Genomic DNA, 20,368 nt, shown 5'->3' on the forward strand with positions numbered 1-20,368 from the left:
TGATGGTACACTGTCTTGAGAATGTATTTTACAGTGTCTTAATCAGGTAGCATGGATCTTGAACTTTTTTCTTCTTTATAACGGGATTGGCTATTTTAGTTCCTTTTACTTTCCAGAGATTTTAAAAACTGAAAGACTTTTGTAATTCATAAGCATATTAAATTTATTTACTCTAGGATCATGACTGGCATGATGTTGTCTGTAAACCAACTCAGGGAGAGCCAACACTGCTAACACTCCTTTGACCTAACTCCTAGTCATTTAGCTCTACTGTTACCAACTCAGGGAGAGTCGACATTGCTAACATTCTGTTGGCCTGACTCCTAGTTATAGTTCTACTGCTACCAGCCTTATAACTTTTAGTACACAGACCCTCCCTAATGAGATTAAAATCTAAGTACTTTATTTTTTCAAGCTCCTTCTAATGCTGCTGGGTTGTTTTTAAGCATTATTACTAACCATTCCCTGCTAATATATGAAAATAACTAATTTTTCTATACTGACACCTTGCTTAACTTAGGTCTAGATTTTTTATTGTTTTTATGAGCCCTTCATGTCTGGAGAACGGTTCTGTTTCATCCTTTTCCAATCTTGTGCCTTACTTATTTTGCTTGCCATATTGCAGTGCCCTGTGGACGAGGAGTGGTATGAACTGACAAACTTGTCTTCTTCCCAACCAAAGGGCAACAGCAGGTATACTGACATCTTGACTGCAGTGGTAGTGTGGTGGTTTAAAAGAAAATGGCCCCCATAGGGAGTACACTATTAGGAGGTGTGGCTTTGCTGTGGTAGGTATGACCCTGTTGGAGAAAGAGTGTCACCGTGGGAGTGGGCTTTAAGATCTCCTATGCTCAAGCTATACCCAGAAACATAGTTCACTTCCTACTGTCTGCAGATCAAGATGTAGAACTCTCAGCTCCTTCTCCAGCACCGTGTCTGCCTGCAGACCACCATGTCCCCCCCCATGATGATAACGGACTGAACCTCTAACTGTAAGCCACCCCAATAAACTGTTTTTCTTCATAAGAGTTGCCATGATCATGGTGCTTCTTCACAGCAATAGAAACCCTATAAAGACAGGTAGCTTCATGGATAAATGCAACTGTGAAAACTTACATATACTACAAATGGATGCAGCTAATGTACGCCCCTATAAAAATCACTTATTAGAGGTTTTTGAGAAGAACTAAACTTCCAGTAACAACTAGGCATCTGTGAGAGTGTCCATACCTATATCTGTGTCCTGTGAAAACACACTGTTGTTGATCTTTTGCCGACATCTAAATCTTGCCTGGCCTTTCTGCTTTGCTGCTTTTCAGATGATGGAATTCTACCAAGGTGAGCTGTCTTCACAGACAGAACACATCAGTGCACTTTCCAAGGACCAGCTTCTTGTATCATGGATTTCTCCATTCTTGTATCCCAGTGATGGCTTTCAACTACTTCCAGCGATGCTTAGATCATACCTTTACAGTGCTAAATTACTGCTCATCTAAAGCTTATTTCTTAATTTCAAATCACTTAAGATATCTGTCTTAAAATGACCTAGTCAACTCTTTTTGTTGTTGTTGTTAAATCTAGGCCCAGCTCTCAAGTCCTAAGTTCTCTGATGTCTAGGACTGTTCTAAGTCAGGGTCACAAAGGACAAGTCAACTCTCCATAACGATCTGAGGCAACTTTCTGCTTATCTTGCTTACTAACATACATATTATGTGTGTATGTGTGTGTTCATGTATACACACAGACACACCCATACACAGCTCAATGAATTCTAAAAATGAACAGAGCCACGGAGCCAAACAACTGTCAGGAAAACAAACAGTAGCAGTGCTTCAGATTCTGTGTTACCATCTTGGCGGGGCACTTTTATCTTTGTGGTAAAATGCAAAGTATACAACTTCCATGATAAATTCTAGAAAATGCAGAAAGTGACTTCTAAGTGATTCCCTGATAATGCAGCTGCTGTACTTTCGCACCTTCCCTAAGTATGTCCCATAGAAAATAAAGGCTCAAAATGCTAACCAAGAATAGAAGACGCCAAAGAGTAAAGAAACCAAAACTGCCTTCAGGATAAGGAATTATCTGACTGGAGTTGGAGGAATTTGAGTTTGGAGTTCAGGGTGTAGTGACAGAGAAGGCTTATCTCTAGTTAACCATGGAGAAAGCATTAAATCAAGCATGAGGCTGTTCCCATAGGGACAGGGACAGCGCGCATGGCATGTGACACATAGGAGAAAGCTACAGACTCTGGTCATGTTTCCTATTCCAGGGAACGAGATCACCGGAAGAGCTGAAGGGGTGCCAGAGGACCCTTCCTCTTGTCTTCGACAGACCTATTTCATAAGCCTGCAGATGTCCCTTTGTGCTTACAATCAGGGGCTCTCCACAGCACGTACCTGCTCTTTAACTTCAATGCTATGCTCCCCTTCCAGGATCAGAGTGACAGCTTGCATAATCTGCTTTCCATGCGTACTCATTATTTTATCTATATGCTGCAAAACAATGGGAAATCCATGATTACGTCTAGAAAACATAGGAAGAGACCACAGGAGGCCTCTTTTTCTTTCATTTTAGTTTTAGTTTATAGAGACATGGTCTCATGCAGCTAATCAAGAGTCTTAGTTCCTGATCCACCACCCAAGTTCTTGGATTACAGGCCATGTACCACTACACCTGACTTACACAAAGTTTCTCAAAGTTACACAATGCACACTGCTTCAAGCAGAACAATACAGCATATAGAACCAGATTCCAAAGACCACGGTTTATTGTGTTTTGAAGTCATCTCTCTTCCTTTCTTATTCCCTCTCCTCACTCTCTCTCTAAGTGTGTATTATGAAGAGAACAAAAACCACTAAGGACCAAGAAGTATAAAATGAATGGGGAGTCAGAGACATGGAAAATATGATCTGGGTCATTAATATGGCCTTAGGATACAAATGCGGTAAAGATGACTGAAAGGACATTGTGTTCTTTCTCTAGTCAAGAACCACTGACGGTGATGGCCAGGGAACATCAGAGAATGCCCACAAGGGATGGCACTAGCAAGGCTCAGTCTTCTACTGTATCTTTCACGCTCCCATTTCTCTCTACAATGACATCAATATGTGTGAGGGGGTAGGGTCTGTATGATGATACTAAGAGAATTTTTCAAAAGAGAAACAGAGACCTCAGGAGACAATGATTCGGGCAGATAAAGTGACAAGCCAAGGCAAGCATACATCTAGCACCAGGGAGGGAGGGAGACCCACCATACAGGTAGTGGTGGTGGCAGTTTCCAGAGCACTGGTGCAAGTGACAGACCCATATGTGAACTTGCTTCTCTGGAATGAACAGCATTGTACTCACACACAGATGCTGAGCAATGGAGAATCCTGGGGCATTACTTACAGGTCGAGTGGAGAGGAGATTTCTAAGAAGCCCCAATGTCTTCATCAGCACATTCAAATCGGAATCTGATAATAACCGGAAGAGCTGTTCAGTACTCAAGCTTCGTAAAATATCTGCTTTTATTTTTTGTTCAGCCTGAAATGCCATATTCTGAAAGGATTAAAGACATTACAAGAATCATGTCTATGGTCACTGTATCAAATTTTATTTTACTAGAACCTTGATCATTTCAAAGTACAGACAGAAGCTGTATTAGTCATACTGTTTTTCTGATTCCTTTTATTCACCTATAGAGATAACTAATATCCACTCTTAAGTTTACATCTATAAGAGGAATATAACACTTACTGGCGTGGGCATCTGAACAAAACAAACTCACTTATTACCTGTGAGAATATTTCTATGTATTTTATGCTAAGTGCTATGATGGCATGCCTTATTACACAAGAAACTCTCAGTAGGTAGGAGCTATGCCCTAACATACTAGCAACTCAGAAGGCCAGTGGCTACTTTGTTTCTGTGTCTTTTCTTGTTTGTTTGCTTTTGTTTTTTGAGGCAGGATTTCTCTATGTAGCTTTGGTGCCTGTCCTGGAACTCACTCTGTAGATCAAGCTGGCCTCAAACTCACAGAGACCTGCCTGCCTCTGCCTCCTAAGTGCTGGGATTAAAGGTGTGCGCCACCACAGCCTGGCTCTACTTCTTTTCTAATTCATATAATAGATCAGCCCAGTTTACTCCAAACTCTGTTTAAAAAAAAAAAAATTGCAAAAATCTCTTATAAAGTAGTGGTTTATATGTAGTTACTGTCCCTAGTCAGGTGTTCATTTCAATTAAGTAACTGAAGCCTCTCAGGAGTGTGGTTATCAATGATACAGAGCAATGCAAGAGTCAAAAGTGCACTTGCTGCCGTCATAGACCCAGGCCATGGCAATCCACAGCTTTCTGTTTTACGAACCGAGGTTACAGAGGTGGTGATATGAGACTGATTAGAACAAGAAGGTTCTAGCTTCTCTGGACTGCAGAATGAGATGATTAATTTGCTGTTTAGCAACAAGCATGTGCATGTCAGGGAGCTCTCAACTCAAGTCCTACAAGCTATTTAGGTGAAAGACCTGGGGAATAGTCATATCCATGTAGACATAAAGGTTTCTGAGTGAGCTTTTCTACTGGAAGGGCTCCTCAGACTGAAGTGTAAGGAAAAATAGAAACTAGGAACTGACACTGGGAGAATAATCCTGAAAAGGAGGTCAGGTAGAAAAAGGATAATAGAAAGGTTAAAAAAAAAAAAAAGTCTTGGGAATGTTTCAAGAGTTACAAGTTGTACTAAGGAGAAAATCTACTAAGAAATAATTGGATTTGGTGTTTTATCAGACTATTATTTCAATAACTCAGCAGATACACTGTGGAGCAGGGAGACGAGCATTGGCATGGACACCATCGGAACCCATTTCCAATGCTCATTAGTTTGGAAAGCAACCTCCACACATCCCAGTCCCACTTTCCCACTGGTAAGGTAGGTCATTCACAAGAGAACCTAAAACCTAGCACAGGACCAGCGCAGTAAGTAAAGACGCAGACTCATGACCTGAGCTGGAGTCTCTGGACTTACTAGTGGAAGGAGAGAACTGACCCCCAACCCCAAGTTGTCCTCTCACCTACAGCATGTATGCATGATGCAGGATTCCCCTCTGTATGCTGTGAATGTGTTTTATTACCATTGGTTAATAAAGAAGCTGCTTTGGCTTATGGCAGGGCAGAATATAGCTAGGCAGGAAAACTAAACTGAATGCATGGGGAAAGAAGGCAGGGTCAGAGAGACGCCATGTAGCTGCCGAAGGAGAAAGACTCCAGAACCTTACCAGTAAGCAACAGCCTTGTGGTAATACACAGATGAATAGAAATGGATTAATTTAAGATCTAAGAGCTAGAGAGGAATATGCCTGAGCGGTTGGCCAAACAGTGTCCTAATTAATATATTTTTTATGGCATTATTTGGGTTTGGGCAGCCGGGAAACAAAAGCAGAGTCTCTGGCTACATGTGCACACCCCCGTACTAAATAAGTATAATAAAATACTGTTTTTAAAATAGCAAGTACAAATATAAAGCACCCAGCTTTGGTCTGATACACAGCAATTAAATGTAAATATTCTAAGTATGCTTTTCAAAATCCATGAAGATTTATTCCTTTTCAAAATTTAATAGCTTACTTTAATAATTGAGAAAAATGGCTCCGATCTCATAATTTTAGAAGTTATTTTTATATTTACTAGAAACTGTTCAACTACTAAGTATTTATGCACCTGTGTCTTATTTTGGCAAGGTAACTATTCTACAAAATATGCTAACTATGTTGGTGATGCTTACACTAGGTCAATCCAGCTACTTTAGAATATCTATCTTTCAAAACATGTACACCACAAACATGAAATTTTATGTGTCAGTTTGAACAGCAATCATTCAATGCCTTGGTTTACTATCTGTAAAGAATAAAAACAATATCCCTATATGCACATAGGATGTAAGCAGCTCCTATGAGGAGTAGTGTATTCAGAAAAACACAGACTGCTTTTCCCAAATGAGGGACTGCTAGGTGACCAAATAAATCCTTGATAGCTGAACCTGAAAGATGAACACAGAATCTTTCAGGCTATAGGTCATTAGACAACTGGACTATGTTAACCAGTTTTTAAAAAGTAAATTCTAGCTGAGCAGTGGTGGCACACACCTTTCTTTAATCCCAGCATTTGGGAAGCAGAGGCAGGCAGATCTCTGAGTTCAAGGCCAGCGTGTTCTACAGAGTTCCAGGACAGCCAGAGCTACACAGATAAACCCTATCTCAAAAAAAAAAAAAAAAAAGAAAGAAAAAGAAAATTCCAGAACATATGCCATAGTCATAACTTTGATAATACCCCTAGTTTTCTTATAAATTGTGACATTAAAAGGAAACATACCATTAAAGCCCAAATCCCATTCACTCGTAGAGCAGGGTTTTCACTCTGTGTTAATCCACAAAGCAGCTCTACAGCTCCTGATTCCAAAATTGGCTGATTGGAAAAGGAGGAGCAAGAAAGAATGATAAATAAATAACAATGAGAAACAGAGTCCATATCAGATATGCAAACTACAGTGTCTGCTCTACCACACATTGTACAATCTCTTCCCCAACTCACCAATTCGAAGTGGGGAATTAATGTACCATAAAAGATACCTTGAGCAAGATTCTCTCTCTCTCTCTCTCTCTCTCTCTCATATACACGCATGCATGCATGCCCTTCACACACACATCCACTCACTCTTTCGGTTGCTGTTGCTGGAGACTGAATCCATTTTCTTTACATGTGTAACCATGCCCTAGACCAGAAAGACTGTGACAGCAGAACTGTGAAAGGTTCACCTATCCTTTATTAAATTGATTCTTCTTTATTAAAAACAAAACCCCATGAACTCAAAAAACTTAAAAATTGTAGAAAGGGAGCCCTCCAAAACTCAGAGACATTGCATAAATAGGAAGTGCCAGAAAGAACACAAGAACCAAAGGACAGGGACATATGCATCAAAAGGAGTCTTCTGGTCATGAAAGAACCATTACCAAACATACTGCAGCTGGAGACACCACCATAAGAGCTGCACTAGACTGGGCTGTCAATCAACACTGCATTAAGGTCATGAAGGGGTCTACAAGATTCTACCCCTTCCTGAGGGTCTACTGTCAGTTAATGTTGCTGGGGAAGAAGTCAAGCTGCCCAGCTCTAGTAAGTTACTTCCATCAATGGTCATGAAAGCAATCCTAATCAAACACAGCGGGTCACACACAAAAGTAGGTGAAGAAGAGAGTGAAGATAAGAAGGGTTTCAGTAGGAGAGGGAGGAGGTGAGAGACAAGAAGAACAGTGAAAACCACTGAAATTCATTGTAGATGCAGAAAACTGTCAAGAACAGAAATAGTAAAAAACCTGTATTTGTTCTTCCCCAAACAATGACCACTTAATATTACTTTCTGATGCAAGGAATTATTTTCTTGAAATGACTTACGATCCTGATTTTCAAAGACAACGTGTTCTTCAATTTATTCTTTAGTAAATATTGTTTGATAATAGTCTTATTTATAGATTTATAGTTATTTCTTTACTTGCAATTTCAACATAGAATGATTATATACTATGATATCTTTTAGTTATTTATAGACAAGAGACCTCAAATTCTTGGGCTCTTGGAATCAATCCTCTTGCCTCAGCCTCCCAAGCACCCGAGAGGACAGGTGAATGCCACTGTGTGGCTTTGGCCTTCGTAACATCTATGAAGCAAGTAGAGCATGACAGGTAGGATGAACAAAGTAACGGAAGTCATCCCAGTACTGAAAAACCAGGGACTTGTCTCCTTTCCTACCCAAATCAAACTATTTAGAAGCAGTTCTTCAACCCAATCCACAAGTTTCAACACCAACTTTATATTTAATACAAAAGAAAACTTGGGTGGTGGTGACACACACCTTTAATCCCAGTACTCAGGATGCAGAGGCGGGCAGATCTCTGTGTGTTTGAGGCCCTGGTCTACAAAGTGAGTTCCAGGACAGCCAGAGCTACACAGAGAAACTATGTTTTGAAAAAGCCAAAATAAATAAATAAAAAGCAAAAAAGAAAATAACAGCAATTGACTAAACTTTAGCCAGATTAAGAGAAAGTCAATACTAACCTCTTTACTTGGAGAAAATTCAAGAAGAAGGTTACATAACATTGAAGATGCTGCTACTAGGATCTCATCAGGTGCATTCTGTAAAACCTATAGAATAAAAAGGGCGATGTCATTAATTCTGAAATGCTGAAGGTTAGGTCATAGATGACTAAGTAAAAGGTTTTTTTTTTTTTTTTTTTTTTTTTTTTTAATTTTTTGAGACAGGGTTTCTCCGTAGTTTTTGGTTCCTGTCCTGGAACTAGCTTTCTTGTAGACCAGACTGGCCTCGAACTCACAGAGATCACCTGTCTCTGCCTCCCGAGTGCTGGGATTAAAGGTGTGCGCCACCACCGCCCAGCTAAGTAAAAGTCTTTCAATTTAACTTTTCTTTTCTTTTTTCTTTCTTTTTTTTTGATTTATCGAGACAGGGTTCTCTGTAGCTTTGGTTCCTGTCCTGGAACTAGCTCTTGTAGACCAGGCTGGTCTCGAACTCACAGAGATCCACCTGCCTATGCCTCCCGAGTGCTGGGATTAAAGGCGTGCGCCACCACTGCCTGCCTTCAATTTGACTTTTCATACTGGAGAGTATGTGTAGGAAAAATACTGCACTTCAGAAGCTGACCTTTACTGTCCAGCAAATAGATTTTTAGCAATAAAATAGGACTGGTGTATGGCTTAGTTGGTAGAGTGCTTGTCTAGTATGTATGAGACCATGGGTTTGATCCCAGAACAAAAAATTATATATATATATATATATATATATATATGAATTTTACCCAAACAGAAAAAATTAAAACACAAACAAAATTTTTTATTAAGATTAAATGACTATTCTCTTGTGTTTTGTTATTGGAAAGGCAAATAAGAAAAATTATTAGATACATAAGCAGCTTCTCAACTATGAAAAATCAAAGTGAGTATGAGTACCTGTATCTAATATTATATCTGAAATGTGTTAACTAAGTCCTGAGTTGAGAGTTGAACCCACATATAGCCATGAGTATAAACTCTTCTAAGCTGCTCATCAAACATTTGCCATTGGAGAAACAGACAGAAATCACCTTGCTCTGTTCTTGATGTATATAACAGAGAGATTTTGAGCTGAGCACCCAGAAACAAACAAGGGCTCCAGACACAAAGTAGTTAGTTTGGAAAACAGAAAATAGTTAAAAACTCTTGAATTGGTAATAAATTATGATTTAGCTATACTTAAAAGCTATAATTAAAAACAAATGGATAAACCAGAAAACAAAAACAAAACCCTGAAAAGAAAGACTATGAATTATAAAAGAAAACATGAACTGAGGAGGGCCTTCAAAAATCTAAGAATGTCAAATTGGCTCCATTGGTTTTAGATAAGAGACTGTAAGTCTGAAACAGACTTCTGTTGACCTGAACCAGTCCACCCCTGAGGCAGCACCTTACCAGTGTGGAAAGGCATTAAGGTTATAGAGTAGGCAAATAACCTTTCTGAGGTTGGGGGCTCTCAGTGAGTTTCAGGAAACAAAAATACCGCAGGAAATGAGTCATGTTCAGAGGGGCTCCATATGTCCAGTGGGGAAATCAGGTGAAAGAAATGCAGAGAACAGTGTCAATGGATGGGAATGAGCAGTGTCATGTGCAGAGAAGGAAGGCCCTCAGCAAGGGAGAAATTGAAGGAATATTTTGTCCCGAGAAGCCTCATAAGGCTGGATCACGACATCCTTCTAGAAACCTAAACACAAATCACATACTCAATACTGTTATGCCTTCCAGTGAATAGTTCGAGGGTTCATTCTGTTTCTTTTCCTTCTTTCTCTTTTCTTTTTTCTTTCTTTTTGGTTTTCTGAGACAAGTGTGTAGTCCTGGCTGTCCTGTAACTTACTCTGTAGACCAGGCCAGTCTTGAACTCAGAGAGCCACTTGCCTCTGCCTCCAGAGTGCTGGAATTAAAGCCGTGCACCACCACTGCCTGGCTCATATTGTTTCTTAATGACTATCATCTCATTTCAAGACCTCAAAGAATAAATCATATACTCTGCCATAAAATCAACTTTCCCGTAAGAATCCCTCCGCATGCTAATTCCCACGGCCTTCAGTACTGTCCAATTCCACCTTTAAAAGCAAGCAACAATACCCCACACAGAAACAAGGTCTCACTACACAGTCTAACTGGCTTCATTCACCTCATGATCTTCCTGCCTCTACTCTTCAGTTACTAAGCTACCAGACATGCCTCCCCTAGTTCCCCCCCTACACTCCATCCTTCTATGACAGGCATGAAGGCACCCTTGCTAATCCCTACACTCCATCCTGCTATGACAGGCATGAAGGCACCCTTGCTAATCCTTACACCTTTCATAGCAGTTCTACCAATGGAAAGAAATCCTGTTCTTCTTCTCTTAAAAGTCTAATCAACAAATGTCCTGCTTGACGTTTCTCTTATTTCTGCCACACTGACATGCCTATTCTAAACTGAAGCAAGGGTGAGATCACTATTGCAAGGCCAACGGACCTGGAGTAAGTACTTACTCAAAAAGAAACAACAATAACCAAATCAAAATAAATTTTAAAATTCTACTGAGTAAATGAAATGCATAGTCACTTAAGACATAAAAAAACAAAAACAAAAACAAAAAAACCTCAAAACCAAGCTGACTGTGGCTCCATAGGGGGGTTCACATTAGTGGCAGCTAACTGAAAGCACCCTTTAAGTTTTAATTCAGATTTATTTGCCTTTAGTTCTTTCCTGCTGGTATGGGAGGGCCCCAAAGCAAAATTAATGGCCCAATCTTATTTTATATCTATAACCAGCCAATTATTTTCTTTTTTATAACCTAAAGGCTACTCAGAAAATTCCAAATTTAAATTTAAAGAGTAATAATAAACACAGAAGCACAAATGAGAGCTCAAGAGCTCAAGCTAATAAAGAAACCTGGGCTGGGACTTCCCTCTCACACACGAAAAGCACTCTCTAAGTCTGTAGCTGCTCAGAACATTTGACTTGAGACGAACATCAACACATTCTACCCAAGAATCAGATGCAGTCCTAGACCTGGGTGCTGCTGGCCAGCTTGGCCCACAGGCTCAGTGCTAACTGCTATGGCTTTCTCACCTTCATTAAAGGTTTCCACACCGCATGATCCTGGAAACTCGTTCGAAGCTGCTGTACAGATCTGGATAAACTGTGCAAACATCTATAAAGAATGATCAAAATTAGCTTCCCAAGAAGCCACAGCTCACATTTCAAATCAATCGCTCGGCTTTTCACTAGTATGAATGTACAGTTAAACATGGCTATCGATACTAAGTCAGCTACAGAAAGACACCTCTCAGGCACTGGAGGTTCAGTTAGGTCACATTGCACACGGCATGGCTTCACCTGAGCAAATGTTCCAGGAACATCTGCATCCTGCACTTAGTGAAGGACCGGAAATGAAACAGGCTAAACACACAGCAAGGGATTTTTATTCAGACCATGTAAAGCTCATACCTGACAGCAGCTAACCGCACCTTGACACTAGACTCAGACAAGCCAGTCACAATCCGGTCCATCATATTTTCAGTCTCAATGATCTGGAGAAAAAGGTTAATGCTGCATAAATAACAACATGAAGGTGACAAACTTCACTGCTTGTAATGCAAGTATGTTAATGTCCATTAAGAATTTAATGTTTTCAGTAAAAGATTTTACCTCTCAATCATTACCTTGCAGAAGGGCAGACAGCTCACTAGAAAGACGGGGTAAGCACTCACTAAGGACAAGTCAGGATAAATGACAGGCACAATATGTCTCTTTAAAGATATTTAAAACAAAATTTAAATGGCCTAAGTACTACAGAGGTGTGCATAAACAATCTGGGGTGAGGGGATATAAGTAAACTATGAGGCATTTCCCTGTAAGAATGATAAAGAATCATAGTTCAGTGTCCTCATCAAGTGAATGAAATCTACAGATTCTGACACAGCCATTCTGCGGCTCCACTTTACCAAACAAATTTAAATTAAGTGAAATATTTACAAGTAACCCTTGCTATCCTTCACCACCAGACCCTGATACTTGACACCAACAATCACTAAGCTTTGCTTCTTATGGGTTAAAGTAAGATACCCTGAAATCCATCTTCATTAAGCCATGTACTGATAAAAGAACAATGTGCAGAGGAATTACGTTAAACTTGCATGGGCCTACAGAAAAATAAATTTTTCTTATTATTGTTAGTACAATCACAAAAATATTAACATCATCAATGGATATTTGTTGAGTTCATGTATGTGACAATCATCCTGCTAAGGTTATCTGACTCTTCCATTATCTCTTCTGCTAGTGTTATTATGAACTGACATACTAGGCAGTTGAGGATTCTAAGTAACACAAGAGTTACCTGACTGCAAAGTCCATGTACTTAGCAACACCTATAATACTGTTCTGGTAAATAGCTCTAAACATGAACGATCCATCACTGGGAGGGGTTGGTACTCTCACCTGAAACACCTAGCACAGGCCAGAACGCTGAAGGAGCTGTTGATAGCACTTATGTCCGGGACACACCAGTTAAATCAGGTTATTGCCAAGAGAGAACCTGTGTTTTTTAAAAGATGAGTCCAGTGTGCAACTGAAGCTGAAGCTTTAAGACCACCAACTTAAGAGTGGCATGGGATTCAGAAGCTGGACTGCAGAGCAGGAGAGAAATCTCAGCATGTTCAGAGCCATGCAACAGAAGTCATTTTCAATTTTCAATTACCGGTGACCAGTGACCAGACCTCTACTATCAAGAGCAGAGAACCTGGAGCCGGAGGGACGACTCGGTAGTTAAAAGCACTGCTCTTTTGTAGGACCTGGCTTTGATTCCCAACGCCCACATGGCAGCTCACAACTGTCAGTAACTCCAGTCAAGGAAATTCTACGCTCTCTTCTGGCTTCCACAGGCACTACACACAGGTGGTACAGGCAGACATACAGGCAAAACACACACACATTAAGAGGAGGGGTGGAAGGAAACTTTGGGCCAGTGAGAAGGCTCAGTGGCTAACAGTATATGCCACTGAGTTGACAACTTGAGATCAAGCACCTGAAGCTACAGGGTGGAAGGAGAGAAACAGCTTCTGTAAGCTGTCCCCTCACAAACATACATGAAACACACATGCACACATATATAAACATAACACACACATATATGCACCTGGAGCAAGAGAGAGAGAACAAGGAACCACACTTTAGCCATAGGTCAGGAAAGGAATTTTTCATAGTGTTTTTCAGTGCCTAAACAGCCCAAGAATATGTACTATACAGTACAAGAATATATACGTTCCTTGTGCCAGAGCAACCCTACTCACACTTTTACCTTTTGAGCATCCATGCCTTGCCCGTTATCACTTCTAGCCTCCCATATACCTTCTTTCTCGGGCTAGCTACCCTATTTTAATTTTCCTATAATTCTTCCCAATGTGGATGCCTGCCCACTTCTCAGCTGACACAATCTCCTGTCAAGACTTTCACTACAGGTTCCCCCAGCCCTGTACTCACCTGCAAGAGATCCTCATGTTCCTTGCGGTACCCATCTCCCACTTCAAATTCTTCCTAGCTCCACCATACCTAGTTCCTCTGTACTCACTTCTACTTTACAAGAACCTTGATTTTTCTCTGGGACATCAGTTAACAGTTCACTTTTTTCCTTTTTGGGGTGGGGTCTGTCTAATGTTGCCCTAGTTGAGTCTCTAACTCAAAAACAGGTGCCCAAGTGATTCTGCCACCCAAGAACCCTGAGTGATGGGGACTACAAGCCTAAGCCACTTCTTATTGGAACTGCTCCATTCTGTCCCTTTTCTCTTTACCTTGCTATGCTGAATATATGTTGAAGCTCAAAGCCCTTCTATCATGACCCCTAGACTACTTTTCCCTCTTTAAGTGTCTTCATCAGAGGCTGTGTATGGATAGGAGAATGAGACACAGGATTACTTTCTAAAAACCAAAAAACATTATCAGCACTCACTTCAGGTACTCAGCAAACCTAGGCTTGGGCAAGACTTGAAAAAAAGACTTATGGATAATATTTACTGGCCAAATTTAGCTGAAGAAGTAAATCTACCAAGTGATAGGATAGTGCAGCAATCATATAAACATCTAATAAAGACTATCTCAATATAGCAACAGGTCATAAATACCCGAATTCAGCCAGCAAGATGGTTCAGCAGGTAAAGATGTTTGCCACCAAGCCTGGCACCCTGAGTTTGATTCCTGGCAGGCACATGCTGGAAAGAACTGACTCCAATAAACTATCTTCTGACCTCCAAGCACACATCATGGCACCCATGTACACAAATATTTGTGTACACACTTCCAAAATAATACATGTAAAATAACCAAATGTTTGAAAGTGCTTGGCCTCATAAAAGAGCCTAATTCTACATAAGAAATGGACAAGAGAATTCTATGAGCTTAGTCTGGCCCCATGTCAAGGTTACGACCTCCTTCCCAAAGTTACTAAGGACAAGAATCAAACAGCCCAGGGAGAGGGAGCAGGGTGTTGACCGTAATAAAATGACTGGATAGTCAACCTATTAGGAAAATGTAAAATACAACGTTATGGAGTGATCTGCTATATAATCTTAGGCAATCCCCGTTGCTGTTCTAGTGAATCCAGATAGTTCATGTACAAGAACATGACCTAATAAAGTTCCACAGCCTGAGCACTGAAGCCGTGTTTCCAGGGGTAACAGGCAGGAGGGGGGGTGTCAGAGTGAAAATATTATGAAAATGAAGATAAAAATGTGATACAAGGCTTTAAGGAAAGGTTTAGAAATACTGACGACAAATTTTTAGGTCAATAGGGAAGGGCTTAGAGGTGACTACCACCAAGGTCCACTGACTCATGATAGTCTAATGGAGTGCCACACTGATTTATAGACCTGGGGTTGGAAAGGCAAGAGCAATAAACCATGTTCTCTATGATACCTCTTAATGACCCCCGTTCCATGCTCCAAAGCTTTGAAAGAGACCAAGTCATAGCACCCAGAATGGAATCTTAGGTTCTCTGAGGATGTAAGAGTAATGGCAAGTGAAAACTGTTCTGACTGACCCACAGGTCTTGTTGGAGATTCTGTAAAAGATACTGTCCCCTGTTACAGACACTGCACCCCACCAGAAGGGGTACTAGTAATGGGCTATCTTTCTAGCGGAGGAAGTCATTCTTTTTCTTCTAGGAACTGGGACTGTAACTGTAACTAAAGAATTAAATCCCTGCATCTGAAACTGATGAAAATTTAGATTGCTGGACTAAGTGTTGCACTGGTATCTGTAGTCAACACCTACATGCTGTTGCATTTGTATATTATTGCAATTCTCCTAGAAATGGGCATGGATCTAGTAGAACAGGATGGGAAATCCCTGTTACCAGAACAAAAGACTTGGGGCATAAGGAAGAAATGGTCAAAGTACAGAACCCATATAACACCAAGACGGTTCACTGTACAATGTCAACAGCCCAACGATGTTCTTTAAATACAAGAACTCTCAGTCCATCAAAAATAAAAAAATCTCCAGGAGACCCATAATCCAGGTAAGACCAGGACATAAGCCATCTTTTCCTGAGAGTTTATGAAGATCTAGAAGGATCATTCATACATGTATTATTAAACAAACAAATCAAGGCAAAACACTTGAATTCAATTATTCTTCCTCGGTAAGACTAAGGATGAAACATTCTTCAAGTGCCAGAAAAAACTTAAGTTTGAACTTTAAACTTTTCTTAAAACAGGTCAAACAAACTGTATAAAAATTAAGCTTCATGTCTCTGAGGTTTTAGTGGTATTAGTGAACTTTGCAAGCAACTTAAAATTGGTGGGTTTGGGGCAAAAGAGTAGATGGCCAAGTAGACATTATCTTAACATCAATCTAGGTATTTTACAGTTTAATTCCAAACAAGCTTGTGAGAAAGGTTCCCAGAAGTTCTATGAAGCGTAGTGACAGAGTTCTAAAGAAGACAAAGCTGACTACAGCAGTAAAGAGCTAGAGTCAAACTCTGAAAATCAGAAGACGCAGCCTCCCAGATCTACGAAGGCAGATGACTGCATCTGGGAAGTCTAATGACAGCAGGAGAAAGAAGCCAGTCAGGCAGCCAGTAGCTGAGGGACATTAGGACCTGCCCCAGAGGACAGAGCTGGTGGGCGTGGACTGCACAGCTTCAGTCTATTAAGTGTTGTCATAGACAACAATGGACACTGACCTGAGTGCTACACACACACACACACACACACACACACACACACACACACACACCTTTAGCCTCTATTCTTTGAAGAAATGTGGGTTCTCTCTCTGTCTCTGCTCAACTTTTCCTTACCCCCAGAAAACAAAAAGTAGCACAAACATTATGATGTCAGAAGTGTCCTGTTGTATTAAAAAAAAAAAAAACCCCACATCTATAAAAAGTATCAATGCATTAATTCAAATTTTAAGTTCAATCATTAGCTTACATCAGCACAGAAGCAAGGCAGCCACCAAAGTACACTTTAGTTTAACAAATAAATAGAACCATTATACATCGCCATTTCAATAGCAATAAACATTCCTCCACCTCCTTCTGTTTACTATCCCAGGGATGGTGAACTGTGCACTGTCCCAGGAATTATACAACATATAAGAAATTTATTCTATATATGCATAGCCATACACCTCACAGTCTTATTAAGGTTCAAATATACACAATTTACTGAGCAAATACAAGTCTAACACCTGTATAGTCCAGGTACTGCCTTTATGTAGTTTACATTCTAGTGAAGAAAACTACAGCTTGACAAAGTAGTGACTATTAAAGATCAAAGGATCTCACATGTTACCTTGAGCTTAAATCTATTCCATAAGGAAGCTGTCCATAAAATAAAATTCTGAAATAGTACCTCTAGCTGGGGATGTAATTCAGTGGTTGAGTGGCTGGCCTAGCATGTACATGCTGGGTTTGATCCCAGCACCTCAAAAGAATAAAAATAAACAAATTATTTAAAAGGAAAACACCATAAATTGAAATAGTATCTGAATATTTCCTCTCTAGAATAGCTTCCAAGATAATCACATTTAGATGGTACCCTTGGAAAACACTTAAATCAAAGCAAAAGAAACAAGCATGAAGATTTCCCACTCTATAGGCCCAATCTTCTGAAACAACTCATTTTCATGTGTAGAAGTAGAAAATAGGGAAAGCTTTCCAACAAAAGTTCTTCATAAGAGAACCTTTGCAAACCCCTTAGAAACAGTTCATCCTAATTACAATCATATTGTGGTCTTTGCTATGAAACCTTCAATATATGATCCTCCTGCCTTCCAAGCACTGACTAGCTTATACCACCATGTCCTTCTACAGGCATTCTTATTCTATGTGTATTAATTAATCACAGCAAAACTGGTATTCAGTGTAAACGAGACTTTCTGCACACACATGAAATCCCGGGAAGAATGCCTATTGCAATTTGTTCTCGTCTGTTTTGAACTTACAAGGTATAAGCTAATCTTTGCTTCATTCCTGGCTACATAGCGATATATCATGAATGACAAACACACAAATGAATAAACTGTATCTCATTATCTACCTAGTACCAAACAGAAAATTGTCATGTGTCTCCACCTGCTGCTGTGCCATCTGCTAGCATACCCTCTGCAGCTCTATACCAAGCTCCCCATTTTGGACGAATAGCACATTCTTCTTACCCTTTACATCATCCTTTGGCTCTACTAAATGAGCAGAGGTGTTGGCTTCAGAGAGACTGGGACAATCTCAGACTCTAGATCTATTTACTAGCTGCCACCTTTAGCAAACTGTTTGCTTCTAGATAGTGGAACATCTCACAGGATGGTGTGAGGCTTAAGGGAGAGAGAGAACATACCCGTTTACCAGTGCCCTTTACATAGTGAGTTCTCAATGGCTGTTCTAGTCACATAGCTTCAAAGTACAGTAGAGTTGGATTATTTCAACTGTATGATTTTTGACCCTCCAACATGCTTGATATTCACTTACTTTTCTCTTAGATATAGCATCTTACTCAAGCAATGTTTCTAAGTAATCCACAGAATCCAGTAAAACAGTTTATATAATAAGTAAAAGCCACATTTTTTTCCTCTCTTTTGTCCAACGTCCCCAAATGCCATCATCATTCAAATAAGAGAACTGATTTGCAGGGAATCTCTAGTACAATGTCACACTGTTGGTGCTTAATAATGGCTTTTCAGGAAGGCAGACAATATGCTCTTACTCTCCTGGTTTTGTGGATCCCATTTTTTTTCATTTCCTTTTATAGACCAAAGACAAACTGTAGGCAAAGTTTTCCACCAAACTGGTTTATGGTGGTTTTTTGTACTTTTGTGCAGTGTCAGCACAGAGTGATAAGCTCTTTGTGCTAAGGTCAGACAGGAAGTAAGTCCTTTAACCACAGGGGCTCGCACTTCTGCTTCAGCTACTCAACATGCCCTGGGAGTTCAAGACAAGTGAGCATGGCTACATTCGGACAGAGCCTCAAGGGCACGGGTCTGAACTCAATTTTCTCTTCCCGTGTTTTTGTTCTGAGAGCCTTCCTTCAATCACTTAAAAAGATAAAGTCATCCTTACAGGCAAGAGCTGCACAGGTAACAAGTATGTGTCCTGTAGACTCTCATGCTGGCATTTTCATCATGGAGAAGAGTGTAACAACAGCCCTGATTTTTGGCAAAGTCAATTTTGTCAAGCTCTGCTATTCCAAAGTACTTAGTTACTTCAAATACTTCATGTTCAGACAAATACTCCCGAAAAATCTAATTGCTTTACAATTAGAAAGACCAAAATTTCCATTGCTTTACAAATGGAAAGACCAAATTTTATCCCATCTTTTGGTTTACAAACCACCTGTCTTTTAACTAAATTATAAAGAACTTATCAACTACACACCATGAACTGTATAAAAACACATAACTCCAGGTCTCCATTTAGTGAGTTCTGAGGTGAAAGTCTTCTGTGTCTTCTGTAAGTACCTCTACTGCATACAGAGCAGTATCACACACAGGTTTGTTGCATTCAGTGTGCTGAAGGTCAAGGGACTCCCCACTGTGGACATGTTGCAAAACCCGTTATCTCTTTAGAAATACTTACCATGAATGAACGTCACAGGGCTCACTTAGAATTCTTTGGAAGGTCAGCTTCAAGAAGGTAACTTACAATTTAGTCACCAATTAAGGAAGTATAAACTCAGAACTTGTATTTAGAGCAAAGCCAAGTCCTAAAGCATGTTCTGTTTGTGGTGCCATGGAAAACCCTCAGAACGTTCAAGGTGCCTGTTTCAGTACACAGGTAAGGCTTAAAAGTAATTCCTTACATCTGCCCCAGGAAAGGGACAAATACAGAATTCAACACTGTGCCTCTGAAATAACCATTAAACAATCACATTTTGTAAACCTTGAAAACATAAATTCATGGTCATTTAAACTCTTAACCAAAAGACCATCTAACAACAAAATCAAACTATAACAAAGGATAAAACTTTTCAAGGTGAATGCTTAACAAAATTTGGAGAAAGCACAAAATATGAAAACTGACTTTAAATACAAATATACTATAAAAATCTTATAGCATTAAAAAATAGAGAAATAAATGCATATTTTTCTCTTTTTGAGAATTTGTCTCCTAGGAATGGTGGTGATCACTTGGAGAAACAGTGTTAGAGCCAATCATGGTGGGAGATATTTAGATAACCATAGAGAACGTTTTAAAAAAATCAACATTTTTAAATGTATATGAAGTTAAAATTATAAAAGTTAAAATTATAAAAGTTAAAATTAAAAATCTGTCATAAGAGATTCATTATAGAAAGAGTATGTTTCTGAAATATAAGAATTCTTTTTCTGAAATGAACTTATGATAATTTGGGCAATTTACATCATGAAGTCACTTTCTTCATTATAAATCCTTATTTACATTTTGAATGTTGGTGATCTTTTCTTCAAATATACAAAGACATATATGGCATTTATTTAAATTTCTCTGATGAAGTAATAATTTAAAGTAATCAAACAAAGGATGCCATTTATTGAGTACTCATACATTCTGTTCAATCTTTCTTACTAGAGAAAGGGACAGGAAGGAGATTCTTGTTTCTCATTGTTTCCTCTTTTTTTCCTTATTTTCTCTGCCATTATACCTCTCAGAATTTTTTTTAGGTTCAGCTTAAAAATAAAAAACAAGTTAGTGCAATGGTGTCATCTATAGTCCCAGCCACTAAGAAGGCAGAAGCAAGAGAGACCAGGAGTATGAGCTAGCCTGGGCAGCATAGCCTGACACTGTCACTTTAAAAAAGAATCCCAGCCTTAG

At 39.6% G+C, this 20,368-nt stretch overlaps 1 protein-coding gene across 5 annotated transcripts in view; it reads right to left on the reverse strand.

Moving 5' to 3' along the window:
* Armc8 (armadillo repeat containing 8) overlaps positions 1-20,368 on the reverse strand; it is a 96,266-nt gene that overhangs the window by 22,608 nt on the left and 53,290 nt on the right. For all 5 annotated transcript variants that reach the window (XR_009056964.1, XM_057766275.1, XM_057766273.1 and 2 more), the window contains 6 exons: positions 11,533-11,615; positions 11,155-11,236; positions 8,083-8,169; positions 6,343-6,435; positions 3,391-3,540; positions 2,397-2,492 (listed from right to left, as the gene is read on the reverse strand). Coding sequence is in view for 4 of the 5 variants with exons in the window: in XM_057766275.1 (XP_057622258.1) it covers positions 2,397-2,492; positions 3,391-3,540; positions 6,343-6,435; positions 8,083-8,169; positions 11,155-11,236; positions 11,533-11,615 (591 nt within the window). In the remaining variant the exon portion in view is untranslated. The remainder of the gene's footprint in view (positions 1-2,396; positions 2,493-3,390; positions 3,541-6,342; positions 6,436-8,082; positions 8,170-11,154; positions 11,237-11,532; positions 11,616-20,368) is intronic.

This window comes from Chionomys nivalis, chromosome 4 (assembly GCF_950005125.1).
Source record: "Chionomys nivalis chromosome 4, mChiNiv1.1, whole genome shotgun sequence".
NCBI lineage: Eukaryota > Metazoa > Chordata > Mammalia > Rodentia > Cricetidae > Chionomys > Chionomys nivalis.